The 27528-nt window shown below is 38.3% G+C and overlaps 1 protein-coding gene and 1 pseudogene across 1 annotated transcript; both read left to right on the top strand.

Annotated features, from left to right (window-relative positions):
• Positions 1–8406: 8406 nt before the first annotated feature.
• LOC128128156 (wax ester synthase/diacylglycerol acyltransferase 4-like) lies at positions 8407–11781 on the top strand. Its single transcript, XM_052767021.1, has 5 exons — positions 8407–8613; positions 8879–9454; positions 10669–11028; positions 11136–11273; positions 11357–11781. The coding sequence occupies exons 1-5, from the start codon at positions 8407–8409 to the stop codon at positions 11501–11503; spliced, it is 1428 nt and encodes a 475-aa protein (XP_052622981.1). The 3' UTR covers positions 11504–11781.
• A 1724-nt stretch (positions 11782–13505) lies between these two features.
• Positions 13506–15446, top strand: LOC128127927 (NADP-dependent malic enzyme-like; annotated as a pseudogene).
• The last annotated feature ends 12082 nt before the right edge of the window (positions 15447–27528 follow it).

The following is a 27528-nucleotide window of genomic DNA, read 5'->3' as shown; positions in this document are numbered from 1 at the left end:
TTCATAGCAGAGGTACTTTCGGTTCTTTAACCACCTATTCTTATATCTCCATCTCATTTTGGTTCATGATCGTAACCCTTGAGACTGTCAGCATTTACCACTGAGGTTTATGGTTACACAAAATCTGTGTTGATGATCTTAGTTTCGTCTCACCACGTGTTAAGTGAGACCGAAAATCCAATGCCTTAAACGAATTGACGGTGAACACTCCAAAGTTTTAGTTTTTCACCCATGATTTAACGAAACCACTTTGATGGTCTATATCATGAAATCTTTTTTATTTTTGTGTGATCTTTATGAATCAGTCTAACACCAAGACTTTTCTACCCAAAAGATCCAGTTTTTATTTTTTTAAGATTTCAACATCAATATTACCAAGTCACTGAATATATTATTAAACCTACTTGTTTCATAGGCCACACTGGTCTTACAAGTACTTCATCTAACTTTTGGTCTTATGTCAAGTACTGAAGTTCGGTTGAAGCTAAGCCTCCCCTTATTGCTTACATTTGAAAATATGCCTTTCTATGTTTCTTCTTAAACATTTGATCGTATTTCAACGGGAAACCACACAAACACTTCTAAGTCTCTCATGACTAAGAAGGAAGTGATTCGTGCCCAGGATCAATAGTTTCGTGTCTAAATAGACATCACTTAAATCCCATAGATACTTTTCTTTATTTCTTTTCTATTGGCACGCTCTTGCACGAAGATTGCCAGCCTTATATGAAGCGAAAGGTTTTGTCACAATTTGAAAATGGATTTGAAACTTTATTGAAGTTGGAACGGTGGTAACAAGATAAGATTTCAAACCGAGTCATTGGATAAGATTTGCAACGGGCGCGTGAATTTGAAACGGTTCCTAAGATCATGCCTGATGATGTCTTCCTAGGGAAACGTAGCTGTCAAATCGCGCTTTTTCAGGCGCCGATTCAGAAGATCGTATCATCATTACTATGGATTCTTTCTCTCTCCTGGGAATAGTATATAAGGTTTTCTTACACCTATTGTACCACTTTACCACTTCCAAACTTTCTCAAGAACACACCGACAAACTTCTACTATTCATCTTCTTCTTAACACCTATAATAATGGTTGAATCTTCATCCGTTCATGAACTAACTGCCTCATCCTCTCTGTTGACCATCATGACCAACCAAAACCTGATTATCGATCTGAATCCTTTTTTTATGATCCCTATATGATCCAAGTGGTTGAATGTCTCAAATATTCACCACTCGTGATTGCTATGACCCAAGTGGAATCAGTTCCGATGTCTTTTCTCTCTCTAGTCTATACAATGGCTTCTTATGAAAAGATTAAGGAAGGTATTTTCTTTGAGATTTTCAATCACAAAACATCCGTCTCCAGAGTTCGATTTTGCTCCCTCTTAAAGCCGGCTTCTGATGATTCCTTGGTTAATCCTAACTCCATCTCCGCGACTCAACTTTTCACAATGTTTTACGATATGGGGTATACTGATCTTCTTAAAACGGTGACCAAGATCAAGAAATCTTGCCTCGCATCACAGTGGAATGGATTATTTACACTTGTTTTCAAGGCATTTGCTCAAAGGGTTGATGAATCAGGTGGGGCTAGCAAGATATTCATGACCTTACTCTATGGTCTTTATGACGACATCAACTTGGTCTACGGACCTATTTTATGGTCCCAACTGGTACAAAGCCTCAATTCTTCTTCTCGACACTATGAAATTTCTTGTGGCGTGTTTTGGACTCTTGTCACTCATCGAGCTATTGAGAAGCTTAATGTTCCAGTCATGGAGGACGCTTTAAGATTTTCGATTGCAACTTTTCACACAATGAAGATCATAGTCTCCGATCCAACCAAATTCTCATTTATCGATTCCATTCCTAAATCGATGTACAGGTGCGTTACTACCAAAAGCAAGGTCATAGCCGAATACAGGACCCTCCCACCTAAAGGACCGAGGCAATTAACTCCTGAGATGCAAAGTGCGCTGGATGTTGTTGATAAACCAGAAAAACATGGGAATAAGCCTGATCCAAAGAAGCAGGAGAAAGAAGGTCAGTCCTCCAAAGTCTTTATGCACAAAAAGCGTAAGGCCGAACAAGCAGCTTCTTCTGCTCCAAAGAAGCGAAAGGTGAAGAAGATGGCAAGGAAGCCGAAGGAAGCTTCACCTAGTGATTCAGATCACGTTCCTTCCGATCACGATCGCGACAAAACAGCCGAAGGTGAAGATGCTAACCTTGAAGGATCACAGAGAGGAGATTCGCCTCCACGTTCTCCATCTCCCGAGGTACAACTCAATGACTTCATTCCAACTCCTCCTCCTTCTCCATCTTATACTTTCGTCCTTATTTCCATTGCACCAATTCCACCACCTACTTCTTCTCAACCTTCCTCTACTGCCCCTCTCCCTCCACCAATCTTCACTTAAACAACTTCCACAACAACAACACACCCGGACCTATGGTTCGTGTCAACGTATCTAAAACGGCGGCACCTACCTCAAAAACCGAAGCCCTATCACTTCCAAACGCATTTCCCAATCTCCTTCCTCAAACTCTTTCCCAGTTCTTGGTGGCGCAGAACTTGAATTCGAAACATAATTCTACAGCCCTTATCGAGTTCAAAGTGAGGATGATGATGATGCTCCCCTTACAAAGCGACAATTAAAAGATTTAAGTGAAAAGCTTGACAAGCTGCTCGGTTCCTCTTCCTCTTCCTCCACATCCGCTTACTCGGATATGGTTGTTCAAGCCCTTATTGAAACAACCCTCTAACAGCATGATGAGTCTATCCAGAATGCAACCAAGGTTGTCGATGCCTCCACTTTGTCTTGTAAGAAAACTTCAGAAGACGTAGCCACATTCATTTCAGATGTCAAGCTTCTTCTACAATCTCTTAAAGAAGCTGCAGCGACTAACACCAAAAAGGTTAAAGTGCCATTAAATCACTGTCAACATCTCTTCGAGATGAGAAAGATAAATTTGATTCGGTGCGAAACATTCTTTTAGCCAACCAAGCAACTCTTCTGTCTTCTATCACCTCTCGCCTTGACAAACTTCAAGTTGAACTTGCCATGGAGAACAAGATTATGGATGAACTTGCTCGCAAAACTACTTTGCTTGAAGTTCAGTCCGTTAAGCTAACCCAGATGAATAAGGAGATCGATTCTCTCAAGTCGGAGCGACCCGTCATCAAGAGTTGTGTCTCTGATGTCTTCGCTATTCTCTCCAATCTGGTTAATGCCCATGATTCGGATCTAACTCTCTCAGTTCCAACCACTTAACTGAGAAGTTACTTCCAGCTCTCTAACTTTTGAGCCAAATTGAGGGCGTTACGGAGTCGATTGTTACTCCCCAACATGGGGAGAAGATCTGCAAAATCCTCTCAAACAATCTTCTATAATTCTAAATGTAACCACTAAACCGAAGGGTAATGAAGCTTCAGTTTCTAGTGTAAAGGACAAAGGAAAGGGCATTATGGGTCAGGATTATGAAGAAGAGGAAACTGAAGAAGAAAAGAAGAAAAGAGAAAAAGATGTTCATGATACCTTGGTTTGTAGATAAGCTCTCTTTCCATTTTGGTCATTGGAGAAATTGATTAAGGAAGCGATTGAGTCCCCTAGCACTCATTGGCTTGAACCAGTCGTTTCTTTTGGCTGTGAGAGTACAAGGGATTCTCAATTTGACACGTCTATCACTCGAAAAGCCTTTGTATTTCACTATTTTGATTCAATTGTCAACGTTCCTTCTCCTGATCTGAAGGTTGTCGACTAATTAATTATTATCTTGAATTCTCTCAACGTCAATACCCGACGTGGAGCGCTCAAAAGATTACATCAGTTAAGGTATTGAAACCGACTCCTGCGGGTTCATTTATAAATGTCAAATTCAAAGTGACCCGAGGATCTGACAATTCGGTCCATATAATCTCATTAGTCGATCTACCGAATCTGAATCCACTAGATTGAATCCTTCTCAACAACATCTTGTTGACTAATCAACAACAGTATGAGCCGATTATCAATCATATCAAGAGAATGTTAGCCTCTTGCATCATGGAGGTTGCAAAGATGGATCAAGAGATTGCAAGCGTTTTAAGGAAGAAGCCAACTGTCAAACTGATTGGGAAGATTGGCGACTTGAACATAATGCAGATGGGCAAAATTGATTCAAAATATCACATTGTCATGTTCACAAGAGGCGAAGGTCAAAGATTTTTGTTCACTCTCGACGATAAACACCTGTTCTCCACTACATGTTAGGAGCATATTATTGACATTATACAAGGTGCAAACTGAATAATGAAAGTGATAAGAAGAAATTCACGGATATGCTTCGGTGGTACATTTCGTTTCGTCAAACTCTTCTTGCCATCATACCCATGTTATTCAAGACGGTGAAGAAAAGTACTCTTGCTAAACCAACTTGATTTCTCGCCCCAATTGGCGCAAATAGGGAGATTGTTGAGTCTAAGAGGTTATGTCTTTGGGCTTAGCATTTCGGTCCATTTGTATACTCGGTCTGGGCCTGTCCAGGCGTGTTTTGTTTTAGGGTTTAGTATATATATATATATATATATATATATATATATATATATATATATATATATATATATATAGTGCATGCATTCATTATATTAAGAACGCTTCTTAATTATTATTTTACTTATTGTGTACTATAACTGTAGCCTACCTCTATAGTAGCAATTCTCATTGAATTCTTCTGAGGTGGAGCATATTAATCATTCGACACTCATTTGATTCATCTTGTAGTTTATCGTTTTCTATTACTTGTTTTCGTTTTATTGATATTTGATTGAATCTATCGATCTTAGAGAATAGTTTTCTCATCAATTCTTAACAAACCCAACACCTCTCGTACTCCCACTACCTGATTCTTAGTTAAATCCACGTTGGTCCGGATGGAACCGGAAGCAGGAAGCCGAATAGCCAATAAAAATCGCATTAAAGGTTTAGTTCAGTGTGGGGGATCAGAAAGAGTGATTGAGAAGCTAGTGAGGGCGAAGTAAATCGGCGGAGGGGATCCTAAGACAATCAGGAAGAAGGCAACGCAACGGGAGAAGCCGCAATTGTATGAGGTGAGAGGTGGGACATTTTAGGTAGTGAATGGGTGTGTGGAGGGATTAAACTAACTTTGGTGGAGGTAAAGTAGTGATGGTAAAGGAGAAGAGGATGCATGTGCACAATGAACAATACCATTGATGATTCATTGACCAAGAATGGAATCAATACCAACAAGGGTAAAGCTTCATAAACAAAAACGGGAAAACGAAAACGATTAAAACCCAGACAGAGTAAAACAGTAAAAAAGAAAAAAAATTATGGACCAATTGATCGACGAACTGTTCACAAGAGAACATGAAATATATATATATATATATATATATATATATATATATATATATATATATATATATATATATATATATATATATATAATAGTCTCCTTTTATGCAAACTTATAAAATAATCTACGTATTTCACAAAATTACAAAAATAATAATCACGGATCACCCACTATTTCAAACAAACAAGAATAAAAAATTTAATTTGCTTTTTAAAAAAGTTAAAGGTTTATACGATCTTTATTGATCATTAAGGCTACTCGGAATGGGCAACGAGAGAGCCTGTTATTCCGACGTGGACATACAAAAACGACGTCACAGCGCCCCCAACACTGCCCCCCCCCCCCCCTTTGCGTTTTTTGGTGTTATGGTAACACATGTTATGGTGGTAACGGGAGGAGATTAATTTGATTGGAACGTTCAAAATTTCGACCGTTTGCAAACGGTCACCAATATAAAAAAAATTCTATTAATATAAATACACAACATTTTTATCTCCATTTTATCTACCAAACCCAACAAATCCATTTAACAATTCCTATTGCTTTCAATTTTATTTTGTTTTCTATTACTCTATTTAATTGAAAAATGGAACCTTTTGATCTTTTCCATCCGTACAATCATGATATCGACGAGGATGATATGTTCGTTGGTATGATGTATCAATATGTTACCGACATGTTACCACCAGAGCCAGCTCCAGTACTAACCAGATGTGCGATGTTGAATAGAGATCGTGAATAAGAATATATACGTCTAGTACACAATTATTTTGGAGATAATTATATCTACCAACCTAGAGATTTTAAAAGAATGTTTTGTTTGCGGAAAAATTATGTTTCAATGGATAGCCAATGCAATTGAAAGCAGGTACTGTAATTACAGTTGTTTCAAAAATTAAATATATGTTCTTTAGATTAATAGTTGTTTTAAAAATTAAATATACATTCTTTAGATTATTAAATACTCGTTTTAAAAAATTAAATATATGTTTAGGTATGAATATTTCCAAATGAGGTATGATGCGAGAGGTAAACGAGGTTTTACAGGGTTGCCAAAATGTGTTGTTGCAATATGAAAATGTCAGAGCGAACTGCACGAGAAAGTTTGTATAGATTGTAGAGAGGTGTTATCGAAACCTTCAGTGACAAATACTTGCACAAACCTTCATTGAATGACATGCAACAACTATATGCAACACATGAAGAATGACATGTTTTTTCGGGAATGCTTGGAAGCATTGATTGCGCAAAGTGGATATGGAGAAATTATCTTGTGGCGTGGAAATGTCAATACACAAGTGGTCATCTTGGATCGCCTTCGTTAGTATTAGAGATTGTTGCGTCACAACACTTATGGAAACGTTCTTGATGAGTCACCAATATTTCAGGACCTTTTGACAAGAAAGGCATCGGCTGCTCCTTTCACAGTAAATAGCCATGAGTATAAGGTCGGGTATTACCTCACATACGGAATAAACCCACCATATTCAACATTTGTGAAAGCGCTTCGATACCCGATAGAACCAAGAGATAAAATTTTCATGAGAAGACAAGACGGAGCACGTAAGGACGTGGGACGTGCTTTTGGAGTTCTGAAAGGAAAATGGCACATCATTGAACATTCGACACGAGCATATGAGTTGGATACTCTACGAGATATTATGTATACATGTATCATTATGCATAACATGCTGATTGGAGATAAAGGACGAAACATTGTAGAGTATTCGCTAATGGAACATGGACTAATTCATTTTCAACCAGAGACAAAAGAATACTTAAATAGAGTCGTTGATATTCAAGACCAACGAAAACACAAACAACTTCGAAAAAATTGACAGATCATATCTATGATGGCACGAAAGTTGAATAATTTAGATCGAAAATGTAATTTGTTTCGTGTTTTCGTTTTGGATTTTAGGTTTTTAAATTTGTTTTTATCTTTAGTTGTAATATTTTTTATTTTTTATTTTTAATTTAGGATTTAAATTTTTATTTTCACTTTTTAAATGTTATTTTTAATTTATATTATAATTATAAATATTATGACATAATAAATAAGTAAAAAACATTCGTAACATAGAAACTAAAAACATCAAAAACAAATAAAATAAAATAAGAAACGGGTGTTATTACATGTTATTTTGTGTTGTACATTTCAATCTTGGATGTTATAACACACATCTATGACTAGGATGATGATGTGACACCTTTTGGGCGTGATAACATATAATGACATGTTGCCCACACCCAGCCTAAAGTTTGTCGTTTTTAAGTATCCAGAATACATGATATAAACTCATAAAGGGAATGGTCGAAATGGAGTGGAATCTTAGGTGACATTTAATTAGGTGACATTACCAAGTTGACATAATTAATAATTAATGTGATGATCAATTTAAAGTTTATAGATTTCATGGTGGATATGATACCTTAGTTTCTAACTTGTAAGGTTGTACATTTTTTTTACCTATGCCATCTAGATTGATGGTGACATCTTTTTCATTTTTGCAACTTTTAAAAATAGTTAGGGGTGATGTTATTGGCAAAAGAAGGTAAAAGTGGGGACTTTAGACACTAGTAGACTTCTACTGCCAGTAAAAAAACAGTAAAATAAAAAAATAAATAAAAAATATATATATTGATTTACATTGGCAAAGGACCAAGTAAAAGAATCTTTCATTTACGTACTCAAAATACTTTTGGTGGAGGCTAAATGTAATACATGATTTAATCGTACAACGCCTACTATATATCTATGTACAGATGTGCCAGATCGTAACTGTGATTACTGATTAACAATATTGACATAACACACATTCCTTCAATCCAGAAATAATATACCATCTTTAAGCATGATGTACAAACCATAGCAACATACTCCTTTAAATATAACCAAACTTATGTGTGAAAGAGCAACTTTCTAGATAATAAATTGTGAGCAAACCAGGACAACAAGTACTTATATATTAAGCTTGTAACAAGTCGAACCAGGTCACAGAGTACTTGAGCATTTTGCAGCAAAACACACGACAAAATATAAGATATGGATTTGAGGGTGAAGGTAGGAGGTCTGGAAGATGTGGTACTTTCAGAGCCAGTGAGTACGACAGGGCAATACTTCAACAGCTCGGTGCTTTCTATTTCTATTCTTTGTGTCATGGAGTTTGAGAACCCATTTGATGACTCTACAAGCCTAGCACTCGTTAACGATGTCTTTCTTCCCATTAACCCTCGTTTCTCTTCCATTATGGTAATACTGCCTTTCTAACTACTATCGCTACTCTCTTGTTGTCTCTTGGATTGACCATGCAAATGTTGGTTATGGCTCTTACAAATCTATTTCATGTTTATACGAAGTGTAATATGTGTTTAAGATTTAGGTAGGAACTAGAGGAATAGAAATTACGTTGTGAGCAACCAATTCCGAAAAAGTATACCCCATAAATATAATAAATCGATCATGTATTTTTTTATTACTATTCCATTAATTGCTGGTTGCATGGTTATATGAGCAGGTGGAAGACAAACAGGGAGGGAAGCAGTGGAAGAGAGTAGAAGTGAATGCGGAAGACCATATAAGAATCCCTTGTTTTCCTGAAGGATTATCAACTGAATCATATGATCATTGTTTCAATGATTACCTATCAAAAATGGCGAAAGATCCATTACCACAAACAAAGCCACTATGGGAAATTCATATCATCAAGTACCCAACAAGCAATGCGTCTGGAAATGTTGTTTTCAAGCTTCACCATTCACTTGGTGATGGTTACTCTCTTATGTGTGCTCTTCTCTCTTGTCTGCAAAGGGCAGATAATCCTTCTCTACCATTAACATTGCCAATTTTTCGGAACTCTCTCAAGCCAGAAAAAGTTCCTAAAAGCATAATTAGTCGTGTACCACAGGTACTAAGTTGTGCACTAAACACTGTTATGGATTTCGGTTGGAGCGTTTTAAAGAGCAGTTTTTTGGAAGATAGAAGGAGCCCGATACACTCCGGCAACAAAGGGGTGGAGTTCAATCCCATCAATATAACGACAATCACATTCTCTCTAGATCAAATCAAGCAAATTAAGTCATGCCTTCATGTTGTATGTAATATATACCTTTACTACAAGAATAAACATCTACAAAAGACAGAAAGCTATAGGAAGAACAAATGTCGTCCCTACAGAGGAACCTAAGGGACAACCATTGTCGCTATAGTGTTGACAAATAAACTTTCACTTGTAAAGCTAAAGTGACGATAAATCGTCTCTATTGGTTTGGTAGGAAGGAAATTTTTTCTTTGCGGGTATCCAAAAGCTATAGGCACAACATAGCGTCCAAAAAATAAATAAACGTAAATATATATATATATATATATATATATATATATATATATATATATATATATATATATTTTAAATGTATTTATCTGGAAAATATGGGACAACGTTGTTTTGTATAAGTGTATAGGGACGACAACATGGGCGGATTTAGTACAGGCACACGGTGGCCCGTGCGACCCTAGACTTTTCTAGCCGTAGTGTAAAATTTTTCGAAAATTTTCGAATTTTTTTCTACTATCGTGCAACCTCTGACTTTCTGGTTATACCCCACTATAAAATCTTATGTCTGCCCATCGGCGACAAGTTATCCCCATAGGGTACATACACAGTAAAATTGTAGAAACCCCTTTTCCTCCTTTAATAGACACCATCATCGGTTCTCTCCCACTCGATTTCTCGGACGATTTGTTCTTGCCTGCACCACGTCGACCAAGTAACCGCTACCCTTGCCGTTGCTCCAGTATATATATATATATATATATATATATAATAGATTTTTTTAATTTCCTAACAAATGTTTATAATAAAAAACTTGTGAAAAAAAAATTCTTATTTTAGACATTTAGATATGGATATCAATCAAAAAAGATTATATTAATGTATTCATAACTTAATAGAAATTTGTGATGACTAAACTGTAAATGTTGTTACATTATTGTTTTACTTATAAGTTAAGTGGATAATGAAAATTATAGTACAATATAAAAAGTTATTAGTATTTATATTTTTGATATATATATTATCTTTATAAATATTAAACAGCTATTAAAAACAAATAAACAAAAAAACCAAGTTATTAAACTATGAATGATCGGTTTTCATTGTTTCTAATATTTTTATGGTTTTTATTTAAACATCTTTCGAATAAAATATGTAGTTAACACTTAACATGATGATCCTGTATATTTTTTATGCTATGTATTATTTTTCAGCTTGTTACTTAGTCTCATCCTTCTCAATATATTGTTACACAGACAATAAATGATGTAATTTGTGGAATCATCTTTCTGGGGACAAGATTATACATGGATGTAACGAGTGAAGAAGCAAAAAATGAAAGCTCAACGGCCTTGGTGTTACTTAACACAAGATATATTAATGGTTTCAAGTCTCTCAATGAGATGTGTCAAAATCAGGAATCTAAAAGTCTATGGGGAAACAAGTTTGCTTTCTTGCATATTTCATTGCCACAACTTCACCAGTATGATGAGTCCTTGAAACCGCTCAAATTTGTTCAGGAAATACAAAGTATCATCAAAAGGAAGAGAAACTCAGCTGCTGTATATCTCACTGGAATGCTACTAGAATCAATGAGAAAATATAGAGGTCCAGAGGTATGTCTACATAGTTAGCTCTGATCAAATGCATTCTTATATTTCTCTATCTATCTTTAATTATCTAAGTTGTATTGAAATGGCATGGGTACGTAATCCATGTAAAGGCAGCAGCTCAATATGTTCACAACACGATAAGGAATCCAAGCATGGCAGTGACAAATATGATCGGACCAGTTGAAAAGATGGCACTTTCGAATCAACCTGTTAAAGGGTTGTATTTCATGGTCGTCAATTCCCCACAGGTATCATCAATTTTTGCTACTATATATATAATCTCTACTCCATTTAACTGATCTAGCTTGGGTTTTGCATACTGATTCTGCAGAGTCTAGTGGTGACGATAATGAGCTACATGGACCAGTTGAGGGTTACTATAGGAGCTGAGACAGGTTTCATAGATCCTGTGAAGTTTCGGACTTGCACTGAGAAGGCTTTCAGCATGATATTCGATGCTGCAATGAAGTCTAAATGACATGATAGTGATTTCAATCGGTGATATTCGTGAATTTTGTACGTCACTTCATGAAAAGAATGTTGATCTTCATTACAACTTATCTCATTGGATGAGGTAGGCCTATACATAAATTACAAGACGGTAATGTTTGGATTGTTTATTTATGTGATTATGATGTAATTGTCATGTTAATCTTGTTATAATATTTATTGTTAAATTCTCATATAAATTTCATTGTTGTTTTTGTAATCAATGATAAATGTTTATTTTAATGTTTTATTGAAATAATTTGGTTATCGTGTGTGTAGGGTCATCCATTGTTTTTTACTATTCACTAAATGAAAAGTCCTTATTAGTTACGACCTAAAATTTGGCCACTGAAAGCATCTTTTAGTCACTAGAATTTAAGTGGTCACTGAGTTTTGATAATTCTACAAATTTAATGACGAATTATATGTGGTGGTCACTAACTCGGTCACTAAAGCGCGAAAAAATTGAACTACTTTTCTTTCGTATCATAACAACTATTTAATGACTAAAATAATTGTCACTATGTTAACTATATAGTGACTAAGAATAATGGTCAATATGTTAGAAGCTTATTGACAAAAAAAATGGTCACTGTATTAGAGGTTTAGTGACCAAAAATAGTGATGACTGACTACTTTTATTTAAAACTACACGTCTACTCTTTAAATGGGGAAAAACAATTAGTGACCACCCAATAGTGGTCACTGATGAACTATAAGAAAAAAAAAAACAATCAGTGACCGTAAAGCAGTTGTCACTGACTATATATATATATATATATATATATATATATATATATATATATATATATATATATATATATATATATATAAGTGTTGCAAATATCGGCCTAGGTGGCCGATTAATCGACGTCTAGGCGTTTAGCGGTCCTCCACCGTCGACATTTATTGCTAATCGGACCCTACTATCGGACATGGTCAAAATCAGTCAAAGATGGAGGTTATCGGGTCTAGGCACCCTAATCGGTCAACTAAGGTCAACAGGAAAAAATAATAATGGAAAAAGTGTCAAATTGTTGGAATTGCTGCTAGGGTTCTTCTCACTCCATTGCATTTGTTTCATTTCTTTTTTGAAATTCTCTCTGTAGTTTGAAGGAACGAATGAAAGCATGAAATGAAGCTTATAAAACGATGCCATCTTCTTCTTCGATGTCATATGCCCCTCCTCCGACATCGTCCTTTTCTTCCATTCACGTTGTCGCAATCCGTCAGTCATCATCCTCCAAGCTAAACCAATCTTCGCCTTCTGAAGCTTCTACAGCAGTCGCTGCCATTTGAAGCTTCCATAACAGTCGCTTCCTCCGACGCCATCTTCTCCTCCTCCGACGTTGTCGTCTGGCCTCCGTAATCCTATCAAAGTTTAGTCTCTACTCTCCTCTCCACGTCTACTTGTCTTATTTACTGATGAATATGAGGGTTAAGTTGTGTTTGTTTTAGGCTTTTATAATTTGATTAAAATCGATTATTGATTGTTGAAAATTGTCAATTGAGTTAAGTTGATTTTGTTTCTACTCTTGGATGATTCTGCCCTTGACACATTCACACTTTCAGACTTCGACTTGAATTTGTTTTACTGTTAAGGTTGAGTTCAGATTGACGCACACAAGTTGTTTGATGAAAATCCTTAAAGAGTTCATTGTTGTTATTGGCTTAAAACAGGGGTTGTTTGGACCTTGACCCATATATATTTTCAAACCAGATGACAACCAAGGTAAACAACAACAAATTCCAGTGATCATTCATTTTCATTTTCATCTAATTATCTTATCACAATCACTTGCAAAGGTTGTTTTTACACAAACTTTGCCTCTAGTGGTATCAGTCCTGGATGGCTTTAACGTATGCATTTTTGCATATGGACAAACTGGAACGGGAAAAACATTCACAATGGAAGGAACACCTGAACACAGAGGAGTGAACTATCGAACACTGGAGCAACTATTGAAATATCTAAAAAGAGAAGTGATATCATGAGATATGAACTCTTTGTCAGCAAATTAGAAGTTTACAATGAGAAAATATGCGACCTCTTAGTTAAAGACACTGAACACCCTGCTAAAAAGTAAGCTTTCTTGAATCTTTACATACACCATCTTACTTAGTTTTCTACATCTATTCATAAACATACAAATCCAAGTTGGAAATTAAGCAATCAGATAAAGGAACATAAGAAGTTCCTGGACTCTCTAAGGTGCCTGTGTACAAGATATATGAAGTATGGGAACTGCTCAAAAGCAGGAGTTGTGTCAGATCTTTTGGATATACCAATGCCAATGAGCTAAGTAGCCAATCTCACTAGTAAGTGAGTGTGTGTGTGTGTGTATTCAGTTATAGCATTGTAGTTGTGAATATAAAATCAAGGTGGAATCTTTATGGAAAATGTTGTTGTGTAGCTTATTGAGAGTGACAGCTCATGGGGAGAATTTGGTGAATGGACAATTCATGGTTATTTTTGTCAATTGTGCACAAAAATCTTTTCTTTTACATTAGAAGATTTAATTTTTAATATACATTCGTCACATAAATTATCTCCTTACTTTAATAAACCGAATTTCAGGCGGGAACTGGTATAGCTGAGCTTATAGCTCTTGAGATATCAACGAAGGTACCAACTTTATGGTTAAACATAATAATAAGCATAAATATAATAAGCTTATTTATTTTCTTAATGTTTTTTATAGACAAATATTCCTGTGGAAGAGACTCATAAGAAGATATGGCTAATGGATTCCAAGGGGTTAATTGTTAGTTCTCGTAAAGAATTCCTTCAACATTTCATACAACCATGGGCTCATGAACATGAACCTCTCACTACTCTCTTGGATGTTGTTAAGGTGGGACAATATTTTATGTTTTTTTTCCTTTCATTTATCAACTTTTTGATTAGTTTTTTCTAATAATTAGTTTTATTTCCAATTATTTATCAGGCCATCAAGCCATCTATCCTGATAGGAACATCAAGGGTAGGACAAACATTTACAAAAGAAGTGATTGAAGCCTTGGCAACTGTCAATGAGGTGGGATACAGACTCAATCTTGCTATCTCGTTTGCGCAAAAAGACAAGAATGTCCTTATCATTGTATAATAGTAAACTAATGAAATAATAATTTTTGTATGTAGAGACCTCGTATTATGGCTCTCTCGAATCCAACCTCACAAGCAGAGTGCACTGCTGAACAAGCAAACAATTTTTAAGTGGCAATCCTTTTGATCCTTATGAGTATGATGGCAAACTCTTCATTCCTGGCCAGGCAAACAATGCTTACATTTTCCCTGGATTAGGGTTTGGTTTGGTTATCTCTGGTGCAATTTGTGTTCATGATGAGATGCTTTTAGCAACATGTAAGTGTACCAATTTTAGTTTGTGGCTTTTTGATTTGGTGTGATTTCAACTCTTGCATCCAAGACTTCTCACATTCCTTATAGGTATGTCTCTTATCTAAACCATATTAGAACTCAAAGCTTACCCATATTCTTCATAGCTCCAGGTGAGCTTTCTTTCTACATAATGTTGTGATAAAATTACAATACTACAATAAATAAATTAGTAAAAGTAGATTGATATTTTCTTGCAAGGGGTGACTGTAAGACATTGATGTTCATCGGATTTCGGAGAAACAATTTGTTCCCTGAATTTTGCATGCAGAGTGAGAGATGTTGAACATGGCCCAGCTAGAAAATAAACCGATGTCACTGAGCTATTCAAGTACAAACAGCTGGTAATTAATTAGCAAACTACTTTCATTTATTTATTATATTGTTTTCTTATATAATTAAATTAATTATTTGTTGTTTATTTTGTTAAAAAAAATAGGCTGAGAAAGCAAAACATGATGAGAAAGAAACCAAAAAGTTGCAGGATAATCTTCAATCTTTGCAACTTCGTCTTTTAGGAGTTTTAAGGAGATGAAGGCTATGGGATTTGTACCTGAGGAAGCTACTTATAGCCTTCTTATTACAATAACTTCTTATGGAACTTTTCATTAGATTACTTCTATTTTGCTTTTGTGGTGTTAGCACCTCTATAATTCCATGTATAATTTAGGTGGGAAATCATGTGTTCTTATATGAAGATTTATTTGGTTATTGTTGTTGTATTATAAACTTTTATAGCATTTGCCTTTTCTTTTGTCTAATTAGATATTATTATTGATAAGATTAAAATTTTAATCTATGAAGATCGATTAGATCTTAAACAGGTAATTAATTATAAAAACAGCAAGAACACGAAAATAAGAACAAGGCAAGAGTGAATCAATCGTGTCGAATGATTAAAACAAAATCCTCAGAAGAGCTCGATTAAGAACATCAACTGTAGAGGATTAGTAGGTTACAAGAACGATTAAAGAAATCTGTAAATTCTATCGTTATGCTCTGATCTATCGTTTTAATCATTAACCTAATATGCATGCAAGCATATACTTATATAATAAACAAAAAGGGATCTCGGTTGGACAGGCCCAAACCGGAATATAAACTAAATAAATAAGCAGCCGAGCCCAAATAACGCAATCTTCAACAAAACTTCAGCCCAACAATCTCCCCCTTTGCGTTAATTGGAGCGAGATCTTCACTTGTTACTTGGGCCAGCAGCGGAGGCAGGTACCTTCTTCTTCACGGTTTTAAACAGACATTTGGTGAGCGAGAGTATTGTCTGTCTAAACCTGATGTACCATTGGATCATGTCGTTGAAGTACTTTACATCATCTGTTGAATTCTCTTTACACCTTTTGATGATCGATAACACATGCTCCAGACAAGCAGTGGTGTAAAGGTGTTTGTCAGCTAAAGCAAAGAGACATTTATGTCCTTCTGCTCTAGTGAACATAACCGAGTTGCGTCTCGGGTCGATCTTGCCCATCTTCATTTGGTTGAGACCACTGGCCGATCCTACAGGAGCTATCTTCGGTTTCTTCTTGAAGACTGTGGCAACCTCTTGATCCATAAGGGCAACCTCCATGATGTAACAAACTAACATCCTTTTGATATGGTCTATAATGGGACCATATTCGACTTCATTAGTCAAAAGGATATTATGCAAGACAATCCAATCATGAGGATTTAAGTTCGGTAGATCTGCTAGGGAGATATGATGTGCGGTTTTTGCAGATCCTCGAATCACCTTGAACCGAACGTTTATGAACCTTCCTTCAGTGTAAGGCTTTAAGACCCGAACGTTCACTATCTTCTGGGCGCTCCAAGTTAAGTACTGAGGACGATCAGCCTTCAGATAGAAATCGATGAGCTCCCTATCAAGTTCAGCATCTGGATGAGGGACTTCAAAGATATTTGAGAAGGCGTGGAAGATAAATGCCTTTCGAGTCAGCGGCATGTCGAACTGCGAGTCGACAGAGTTGAAGCAGTCGAACGAGATCACTGGCTCGAGCCATAAGATGCTAGGAGTATCTATGGCCTCTTTAATCAAGCGCTCCCGAGTCTAGGCAGGGAAGAGAGTCTTCCTGCTCTCAAGGAGATCGTGGGCTTCCTTCTGCTTGCGTTTGGCTTCTTCAACCTCTCGCGCCACACGATTAACATCATCATCCACATTGCAACTGTTCTTTCGTTTCAACATGTCAGCAATGGTTTCATCATCTTCATCTTCATCTTCTTCCTCAGCTATGTTTTTCCCTTTGTCCTTCACACCCGAACCCGAAGCTTGACCAGTCGGAGGCTGTTTGGTTGTGTGAGTAGCTTTGGAGGAAGGAGGTGGTTTCGATCAGATCTGCTTCTCTTCTCCCCCTTGTTTCAGAATGGACACAAAACTCGGTAAGCCTTCTATTTTGCTGAGAAGGTCCATGGCAGGAGAAAGCTTTTCAGCAAGGGTTCGCCTCACTGAATGGTTGAGAATGGGATCGTGTGCTTCTAGGATGTTTGATAAGGCAGCGTGTACATCCGAAACACATGTCTTGATGACTTCCCTTTCGGATCGAAGAGCCTCAAGTTGTTGTTGTGAGTTTGAAAGTTGCGTGCTCTTGATCTTGAGGGCGGTTGTTTTGTTCGCCAGGACGTCCATCAATGAATTTTCAGCTGCGAGATCCTCCTGAAGCTTAGCGAGGCGCTCGTCGATGGAGGCACGAAGGGCTGAGTTGTCGTCGCTTAGGGATTGGCGAAGTGTAGCAAAGGAGGTCAACTCCGTAGAAACAAACTTTGCCAATTGCTGAACAATCGGTTCCAAAGTTGTCTTTGTGGCGTCGGCGCTTTCCTGTAAGGACTTCAACAGGATAGAAGCGTCGGAGAATAGTTTATCGACTTTTTCGGTCGCTGCCTCACAGGCCTTGGTTGAGGCGTCAATGGCTGCAGTGGCTAAGGCTACCGAATCATGTTGAGCCCTGGAGAAGGCATCAACAATCTTCTGAAGTGCAGCTTCAGAGAGAGAGGACTGTTGGGTGGAAGATGAGGCGAGAAGTAGGTCAACCTTCTCGTTGAGCTCCTTAAGATGCTTCTTTGTCACTGGAGCATCGTCCTCTTCATCACTTTGAACCTGAAACGGACTGTAGTAGACCGAATCGAAGTTCACGTTATCACCGCCAAGAAACGGGTTATCTCCATCAGAGGCATGATCTAGAGATTGAGGAGGTGGTGAAGCTGGGGGTGTGGTTGTGTTGGTTGGTTCAGGTTGAGTGGGTGTGGGGATACTTCCGGGTGGTGGTTGAGTGTGGGTTTCGGTTTGAGGTGGTTGGGTTACGGGTGGGGTTTCGGTTACTGGTGGTGTTTCGGTTGCAGTTGTGAAAATGGGTGGTGGTATAGGGAAAGAGGTTGGAGGAATAGTGGTAGTGGGGATTATGGTCGGAATGGAAGTAGGAATGGTTGGAGGAGGTGAAGGAACTGGTGAATTATGAGGTTCCATCTCTGGGGTAGGTAATGGAGGTGGTGTGTTGCCTCTTTGAGGGGTTTCGCCTCCTTGAGAGCCGTCCGAACCCGAACTCTCGTTTTCTGATTCAGTCGAAGAAGAGGGAATAAAAAGCTTTCGCTTCGGTTGAGTCTTCCTTCTCTTCGGCTGCGGGGACTGAGCAGGTTTCGATTGTTTCCTCTTCTTAGGAGAAGGACCTTTAGCAGCTTTGGTCACTTGCTTCCCTTTGTCCGCCTTTTTTCCCCTGGGAACCGGTTTGTCAGCATCATGGATTGACTTTAGCATCTCCGGTGTAAGTTCCCTAGGACCAGTTGCCCTGAATTCCTTGATCGTCCGAATTAGTCTGCTGTCAGAGGGAATGTCGCCATACATTGTCTCCGGAATAGAGCCAATGAACGAGAATTTTGATGCATCAGAGACGATGATCTTCTTGGTATGAAACGTACCAATAGAAGACATTGATGCACCTGCAGGAGTGGGAATGTCGAACTTGTCCATTGCCCACTTTGTGATTAAAATCCAGAACCGGGCCAGCGACACCTCAGAGTGTCGTGATGATGAAGAAAGGCTCTGGATGAGCTGTTGCCAGAGGACCAACCCAAAATACAAGTTGACCCCGTTGTAGACTGCATACATGATCGACAAGAAAAGTCGACTAGCACCGTCGGACCCTGAGCTCCGTTTCGACAAGCCCTTGAAGAGGACTGTGAACATGCCGTTCCACTGTGGCGGCAAACAAGATTTCTTGAACTTTGCGACGGAGGTGAGGACCTCCGTGTACCCCATATTGTAGAACATGCTGTAAAGATGCCCAACCGGAATCGTCTCCGGATTAATTCTCGATGGGTCAGCAGCCAACCCCAGTAATGTGCAGAAACGTTGTCGAGACATAGAGGTCTTGTGATCAGCAACCTCGAAGAACACCCGGTTGACTGCTTTATCGTAATAGGCAGTCGCATAAACCTGCGAGAGAGTTGCCATGGGCACTGACTCAATTCTGGAGAGAGCCGGAGCGATTTGGGAGTACTTCAGGCACTCGATGATCGGCGACATGTAGGAGTCGTACGCCAGAGGGTTGAGATCGATCACCAGGCATTGTTGCGGACGAATAAGAAGGATTTGTGAGGTAGCATGGACTGAGGATGATTCCGCCATTGTTGAATGTAGTAGAAGAAGAAGATGAATAGTGAAGCTTTTGGGAGTTTTTGCTCTCTAGAAAATCCGGAAGCAGTAAAAAGGTAAATGAGAGTGTTGACTGCCTTTTATAGTGAGGGAATGGAGAGAGAAAAATCGTTTCAAATCTTCTATGCGATGATCACGTAGGAGAGAGAGTGTCAGAATCCTAGGATCACGCCACCCAACTAGCGCCGTTTAAGAGGAAAACCGTTTCAAATCCTCACGCGCCTTTAAGTGCCAGAAAGATGGCGCTTGAAATGTGCACACGTGTCCCTGATGTTAGTAAAAGTGTGGGCGTTTCAAATTCACACGCGCCCCCTTTTTACCGTCGGTTGAATTTCAATCCGTTTAACTCCCGCCGAGTCAGCAACCTTTCGTCTTATCTTTTTAAATGGCATCTTTTGAATTAAATACCCACGTGGATTATTTTTACCACAGCTTCATAATTAACCACCAAAGGAATAATACAGCCTGGAATAATTAGTAACGGAATTTTGGAAAATCAAAGATTTTCGTGCAAAGAGTGTAAAAGGAAAAGAAATAAAGCAACTCTTTTAAGGATTTTCTGTGATGTCAATTATGACACGAAACTGATGATCCCGGGCACGAATCTCTTCCTTCAAGGTCAAGAGAGACCTGAAAGTGTTAAGGTGGATTCCCGTTGAATTACGATCAATCATTTATTAAGAAATGTTGAAAGGCTTCTTTTAATTAGGCTAATTTAGGGTGGCTTTCGCTTTGATGCAGCAATTCTAATCTTGAAATAAGAAAGAAAGTGATCAAAGTACTTGTGAGACCGGTGTAGTCTGTTGAACAAGTAGGTAGGAATTAATTTTAAATAGCTTGGAAAAGATAAAATCTCAAAAAAAATAAAAACTGGATCCCAAGGGAAGAAATGTTATGGTGTTTAACAATTTCATAGGAATCACACAAAATAAAATTTGAGATTTCATGAAGGTACATTTATCAATTCATTGGTGAAAACTTGAGCAAATTAATTGTTCACCGTCAATTCATATTTGGTGTTGAATTTTGGGTTTCACTCAGCTCGTAGTGGCACGAAACTAAGATTATAAACACAGATGTTGTGTAACCATAAACCTCAGTGGTAATTTCTGAGAGTCTCAAGGGTTACGTTGATGAAACGAATGTAATGGAGAAGTGTAATGGAGATGGTGTAAAATGATAAAGTACCTCTGCTGCGAAACTAAGGACCAAGCATAAAAAAAATCTTAACTCATGTGAGAAGAGAGTGAGGTAGCTCACGATTAGAATAAATGTGTTGGCCTTATTGGGAAGACAAGGTTTGTTTATACCAGGTCATGAAGGCTATTATTCAAAATCTTATGAGGCTTGGGACACATACAGCAGCATGCTTCTAGGGACACTTAATTAATTCAACATTTATATCCCCATTCACGAACAAACACACAAAAAAAATATTTTTGGAGTTTTTGAGATTTATAAAATAAGTAAAAAAAAATGAGTTTAAAAAACTTTTTTTAAAAAAAAATTGAAAAAACTGAGCGTTCGGTTGGCTTCGGTTGCAGAAAATTTTGAAAAAAAAACTGAACCCGAGCGTTCGGTTGGTTTCGGTTCAACAAAATTTTGAAAAACCGAACCCGAAACTTCGGTTGGTTTCGGTTCAACAAAATTTTGAAAAACCGAACCCGAATCTTCGGTAGGTTTCGGTTTTGGAAAATTTTGAGAAACCAAGGAATTTAGACATGCAATTGGAATAAAATTTTCAACAACAGAAAAACTTGGTACAAGCAATATACAACCAAGAAAACTACCTTTGTAGTGATGAGCGAATCAGATGATTCAACCGAACCCGAACGTTCGGTTGGTTTCGCTTCTTACGTTTGAGGTTGAGAGATAGTGTGAGGTACTGACTCTGATTCCATCATACCTAGCCCTTGCAGTATTCTGTTGAATGATGCTTCAGGAATAGCTTTGGTAAAGACGTCAACCAGTTGATCAGTGGTTCTTACGAAATGAACTTCGACGTTTCCATCTTCCACGTGATCTTTGATAAAGTGATACCTCAGTGCTATGTGTTTGGTTTTAGAGTGTTGCACTGGGTTATGATAGATCCTAATTGCACTTTCAGAGTCACAATATAGTGGGATCTTCTTCATATTGAGTCCATAGTCTTGAAGTTGACTCTGGATCCAAATCACTTGGGATGTGCAGGATGCAGCGGCAATGTATTCCGCTTCGGCAGTAGACAACGACACACACGTTTGTTTCTTGGATTGTCAGCTGACCAACTTCCCGTCAAGGAATTGACAGCCACCAGTAGTTCTTTTTCTGTCGAGTCCACATCCTCCAAGGTCAGCATCAGAATAGGCTTGAACGAAGAAGCCTGAGTTGGAAGGATACCATAGACCTAAGGAGGCAGTTCGCTTCAGATAGCGTAGAATGTTCTTCACTGCAAGCATGTGAGGTTCGCGTGGGTTTGCCTGAAATCGAGCACAATAACATACAGAAAACATGATGTCACGCCTGCTAGCAGTAAGATACATTAGTGAGCCAATCATTTGACGATAGAGCGTGATATCAACAGCCGGTTTGTCTAGAGATGGAGTTAGCTTGGTGCCGAATGCCATTGGGACTTTGACTTTGGAGTCTCCCATCATACCAAACTTTGCTAAGAGAGTCTTCGTGTAAGCTTCCTGATTGATAAAGATGCCTTCGGGTCCCTGTCTAATATTTAAACCAAGAAAAAAGTTAATAGGACCCATTGAGCTCATTTCAAATTTAGTCTCCATCAACTTTCTGAATTCAGCGGTTAGGCTGGGATTAGTAGAGCCAAAGATGATGTCATCGACGTAAATTTGAACGATCATAAGGTGGTTACCTTCCATTTTGCGAAAGAAGGTTGGGTTAACCGAACCTTGTTTGAATTTAGACATCTTTAAGAATTTAGTTAGCGTTTCATACCAGGCTCTTGGAGCTTGTTTAAGGCCATACACAGCTTTATCCAGAATATAACAATGCTTTGGATACTTTTCGTTCACGAACCCAGGAGGTTGCTCCACATACACCGTTTCTTCGAGTTCTCCATTAAGAAATGCACACTTGACGTCCATTTGGAAAACTTCAAAGTTTTTGTGGGCAGAATAAGCAAGAAATATTCTTACCGATTCAAGCCTAGCTACAGGAGCGAAAGTCTCTTCATAATCAATCCCTTCCTCCTGACAGTATCCCTTTACAACTAGACGAGCTTTGTTCCTTATAACATTCCCTTCCTTGTCCATTTTGTTCCTAAAAACCCATTTGAGAGATAGAATGATCTCTTGTCCATTTGGTAAGAGGAGGATAATTTGGATCAAAGGTTGGGTCTAGTTCAGCATTGATCATTTCTTCTGGCTCGGATTGGCTATCATAGTCAAGCGTCATATCATCATGCTCCCCCTCGATTGATGAGCTTTGAGAAACTTGAGGTTCAGAGGTTTCTTGTGATGCTGGACTTGCAGGCGTTGATGCACCTTCGGTTGGAGAAGCACTTTCGGTTAGAGAAGCACTTTCGGTTTCAGTTGTAGAGCTTGGCTCCCCCTCGACTGAAGCATCGTTGGATGGAGGTTCATTAGAATTCGATCCTCCTTTGTTCATTCTCCTGGCAGCATCTTCGACAATTTGCTTTATGTGGTCTACCTTGTTGTCTGCTGCACCAGCTTCTGAGAGAGAAGCTTTCTCTGGTTCGTCAAAGAGCTCCAGAAATTTATCGTATAAATTAACGATCGAGACTGTGACTTGCCCAGTTTGAGGAAAGATTTCCCCAACGGTGTCTTCTTTAGCTTGTAGCTTTTTGACATAGCCATCGTCAAAGGTCACGTAATATGTCTCTTCAATTTTTCTTGAACGCTTGTTTAGGACTCTGTATGCCTTGGATGTGAGAGAGTATCCCAGAAAGATTCCCTTGTCGGCTTTGACGTCGAACTTATTGCGGTGTTCTTTAGAATTAAAGATGAAACACCGTGAGCCGAACACGTGGAAAAATTTCACATTAGGCTTTCTGTTATTGAGAATCTCGTATGGTGTGAGCGTGAATCGTTTGTTGAGATAAGACCTGTTTTGTGTAAAACAAGCAGCAGAAATAGCGTCAGCCCAAAAATAAAGAGGTAAGGAAGCGAAACTTAGCATAGTTCGGGCAGCTTCACACAAAGATCGGTTTCGTCTTTCGACAATTCCGTTCTGTTGTGGTGTGTAGGGAGCTGAGAAGTTGTGACTTATTCCTTTTTCTGCAAGAAATTCTTCAAACTCCCTGTTCTTGAATTCAAGACCATTGTCGCTTCTGATGTTGCGAACGACCTTCTTGAGCTGTACTTCAATCTGCTTGATGAACACTTTCAGCTTATGAGTCGCTTCAGATTTGAGCTTTAGAAAGAACACCCATGTAAATCGTGAAAAGTCATCAACAATAACAAGAATATACTTGCTACCACCGATGCTTTCGATAGATGAAGGACCACACAGATCGATATGAAGTAATTCGAGTGGTTCAACAACTTTTGTGTTAATTACAGATAGATGACTTTGACGACTCTGCTTCCCCATTTCACATGCAGCACACAGATGATCTCTATCGAACTTGAGCAATGGAAGACCCCTAACATGACCTCCAGTGACAAGTCGGTTGATATCTTTAAAGTTGAGATGAGAGAGTCTGCGGTGCCACAACCAGCTTTCGTCAGATTGAGCTTTTGATAACAGGCATTTAGCTGGGTTTCCTTTGATGGGTTTAAGGTTTAGAGGAAACATTTCACCCTTTCACTCCGACTTGAGAATTACTTTCTTTGTCTTTTTCTCAATAATTTCAGAACCTTCATCATCAAATGAGACTTTGAGACCTGTACCTCCAACAAGTTGAGATACACTGATGAGGTTGTGTTGGAGTCCTTCCACATAAGCCACCTTCCTTATAGTAAAGTCACCGTTTGTTATCATCTCGTATCCCTTTATGGTGCCGAAAGAATTATTTCCTAACTTGACAATGCCACCATTTGCAAGAGACCTGTATTCCCTGAGCTCCTCTTTCCTCCCTGTCATGTGACGTGAGCAGTCACTATCGATGTACCATTCTTCGTCGAACTGCTCGTCACTTATAACTTGCAAAAATTAAGCAGATTTAGGAACCCAAAGTTTCTTGGGTCCACGTGAGCTTTTCATGGGAACAGGAACAGTAAGAGAGATATCAACAAGATATGTTCGTTTTATAAGTGTTGTTTCATCTTTCTTTTTAATGGTAAAAACTTTTATTTTGTTAGGATTGAGTGCGTTCGGTTTAGACTCTGGTGTGGATTCATTAACCTTCTGTTTGTCTTTTTGTTCAGCCGATGAATGAGATTTTTGAGAATGAACAGACTTAGCTTTAGAGCTTGATAGAGATGATTTGGAAGAATTAGAAGAATTAGATGAACTAGAATGAGTGGGTTTAGATTGAGAGGACTTCTTGGCTGGAGACTCTAGGTGACCCTTTTGCTTTTGATCATTGGAGGGACTGACCTTAGAGTTTTGATCTCTTTTAACTTCAGAACCGAACGTTTTCTTTCAGTTGGAATCGTTCTTTGAACCGAACCTTTGCTTTTGGTTGAAGTCATTCTCAGAACCGAACCTTTGCTTTCGGTTGGTATTTTCTTGTGAACCGAACCTTGGCTTTCGGTTGTTGTGACTCTCAGGTTTTCCGGCAGGATTGTTTTCATACTTCAGATTCTTGTCTTGATGTGAGAAGTATGCATTCTGGGATTGCCAGAATTGTCTCCTTTCAGAGAGATTCTTCCTGTATCTTTGGTTCCTTTCTCGTTTCTTATTCCTCATCTGCTTTGGTTGATGATGAACATTAGCTTTCATTTTCGGTTTCTCCTTGGCTGGTTCATTTTGAACTGTAGGAGTTTCATTTTGCACTGAGGAAGTAGAGGGAACGTCTTCTGATGCCGAACTTTCATTCTCCTGAGGAATGTCTTTTGTACTGCTGGTGCTTGGCTCATCGAAATTATCTGGCTTATTTAAGGGTTCAGGTATGTATCTACCTTTACTCTTCGAAGAGGTTCTTTCTGACAGGCCTATTGTTTCATCAGCATTATCGATTGGAGCTGTCCAGAAGAACTCATCACAGCCTTCAGCATTGTCTTCGTTCACAATAGCCGTGAGTTCAGACGTCTGATGTTCGGTTACTCCAGTGACCTTGTACACTTGATTTGGAATGGTCTGGACCTTTTGATATACGACCGCTTTCTCTACTAAGATCGGGGACTTTTGTTGGGACAATCGAGCGAACTCCACTGAATTTTCAGAAATTAGATTCTTGTGGTTTTCAGATTCCCTTTTTACAAATTCTGAGCAGTCAACCGTGTCCTCTACAGAAATTTCACTCATGTTGTCGTCCTCGTTAAGCTCAGATGCATTTTCAACATCAATTTTGTTTTCTGAGCTTACGTTGGCGTTTAAAGAGTCGAATTTTTGTATGGTTTCGGTTCTCAGTTTAAGTCTATCATTTTCATCCAAAAGGTTTTTAAGCATATCCTTGTGGTCCTTGGATTTAATGAAAGATTCAATTTTGTCCAGTCCATACATGTAGGTCGGATTGATGTCATCAGATGATATCACACTCTCACAGTTATAGGCTTCAGCATCAATTTCATCCTCCTTAAACTCAAGGAAGGGCAAAATCATGCGATGGAATCGTTCTTTGAACCAAACCTTTGCTTTCGGTTGAAGTAATTCTCAGAACCGAACCTTTGCTTTCGGTTGGTATTCTCTTGTGAACCGAACCTTGGCTTTCGGTTGTTGTGGCTCTCAGGATTTCCGACAGGATCGTTTTCATACTTCAGATTCTTGTCTTGATGTGAGAAGTATGCATTCTGGGATTGCCAGAATTGCCTCCTTTCAGAGAGATTCTTCCTGTATCTTTGGTTCCTTTGACGTTTCTTATTCCTCATCTGCTTAGGTTGATGATGAATATTAGCTTTCATTTTCGGTTTCTCCTTGGCTGGTTCATTTTGAACTGTAGTAGTTTCACTGTGAACTGAGGAAGTAGGGGGAACATCTTCTTTTGCCGAACTTTCATTCTCCTGAGGAATGTCTTTCGTACCACTGGTGCTTGGCTCATCGAAATTATCTGGCTTATTCAAGGGTTCAGGTATGTATCTACCTTTACTCATCCAAGAGGTTCTTTCTGACAGGCCTACTATTTCATCAGCATTATCGATTGGAGCTGTCTAGAAGAACTCATCACAACCATCAGCATTGTCTTCGTTCACAATAGCCGTGAGTTCAGCCGTCTGATGTTCGGTTACTCCAGTGACCTTGTACACTTGATTTGGAGTGGTCTGGACCTTTTGATATACAACCGCTTTCTCTACTAAGATCGAGAACTTTTGTTGGGACAATCGAGCGAACTCCACTGAATTTTCAGAAATTAGATTTTTGTGGTTTTCAGGTTCGTTTTTAACAAATTCTGAACAGTCAACCGTGTCCTCTACAGAAATTTCACTCATGTTGTCGTCCTCATTAAGCTCAGATGCATTTTCAACATCAATTTTGTTTTCTGAGCTTACGTTGGCGTTTAAAGAATCAAATTTTTGTATGGTTTCGGTTCTCAGTTTAAGTTTATCATTTTCATCCAAAAGATTTTTAAGCATGTTCTTGTGGTCCTTGGATTTAATGAAAGATTCTATTTTGTCCAGTCCATACATGTAGGTCGGATTGACGTCATCAGATGATATCACACTCTCACAGTTATAGGCTTCAGCATCAATTTCATCCTCTTTAAACTCAAGGAAGGGCAAAATCATGCGATGGATCTTTTGGCCTATTTCACAGTCCAAGTGAAGCTGAGTAATATTAGAATAAAGACGTTTTGCAATTAAACAAAAAACATTCCGCTGTTTTAACAACTTTAAATTGTCTCTTTGTAAATAAATGTTTTCGTCTTTAATTTTAACTAATTCAGACTCCTTCA

The sequence above is a fragment of the Lactuca sativa genome, chromosome 8 (genome assembly GCF_002870075.4).
Source record: "Lactuca sativa cultivar Salinas chromosome 8, Lsat_Salinas_v11, whole genome shotgun sequence".
Taxonomy (NCBI): domain Eukaryota; kingdom Viridiplantae; phylum Streptophyta; class Magnoliopsida; order Asterales; family Asteraceae; genus Lactuca; species Lactuca sativa.
Note: the sequence above shows the minus strand (reverse complement) of the source record. Positions and strands in the feature narration are given on the sequence as shown.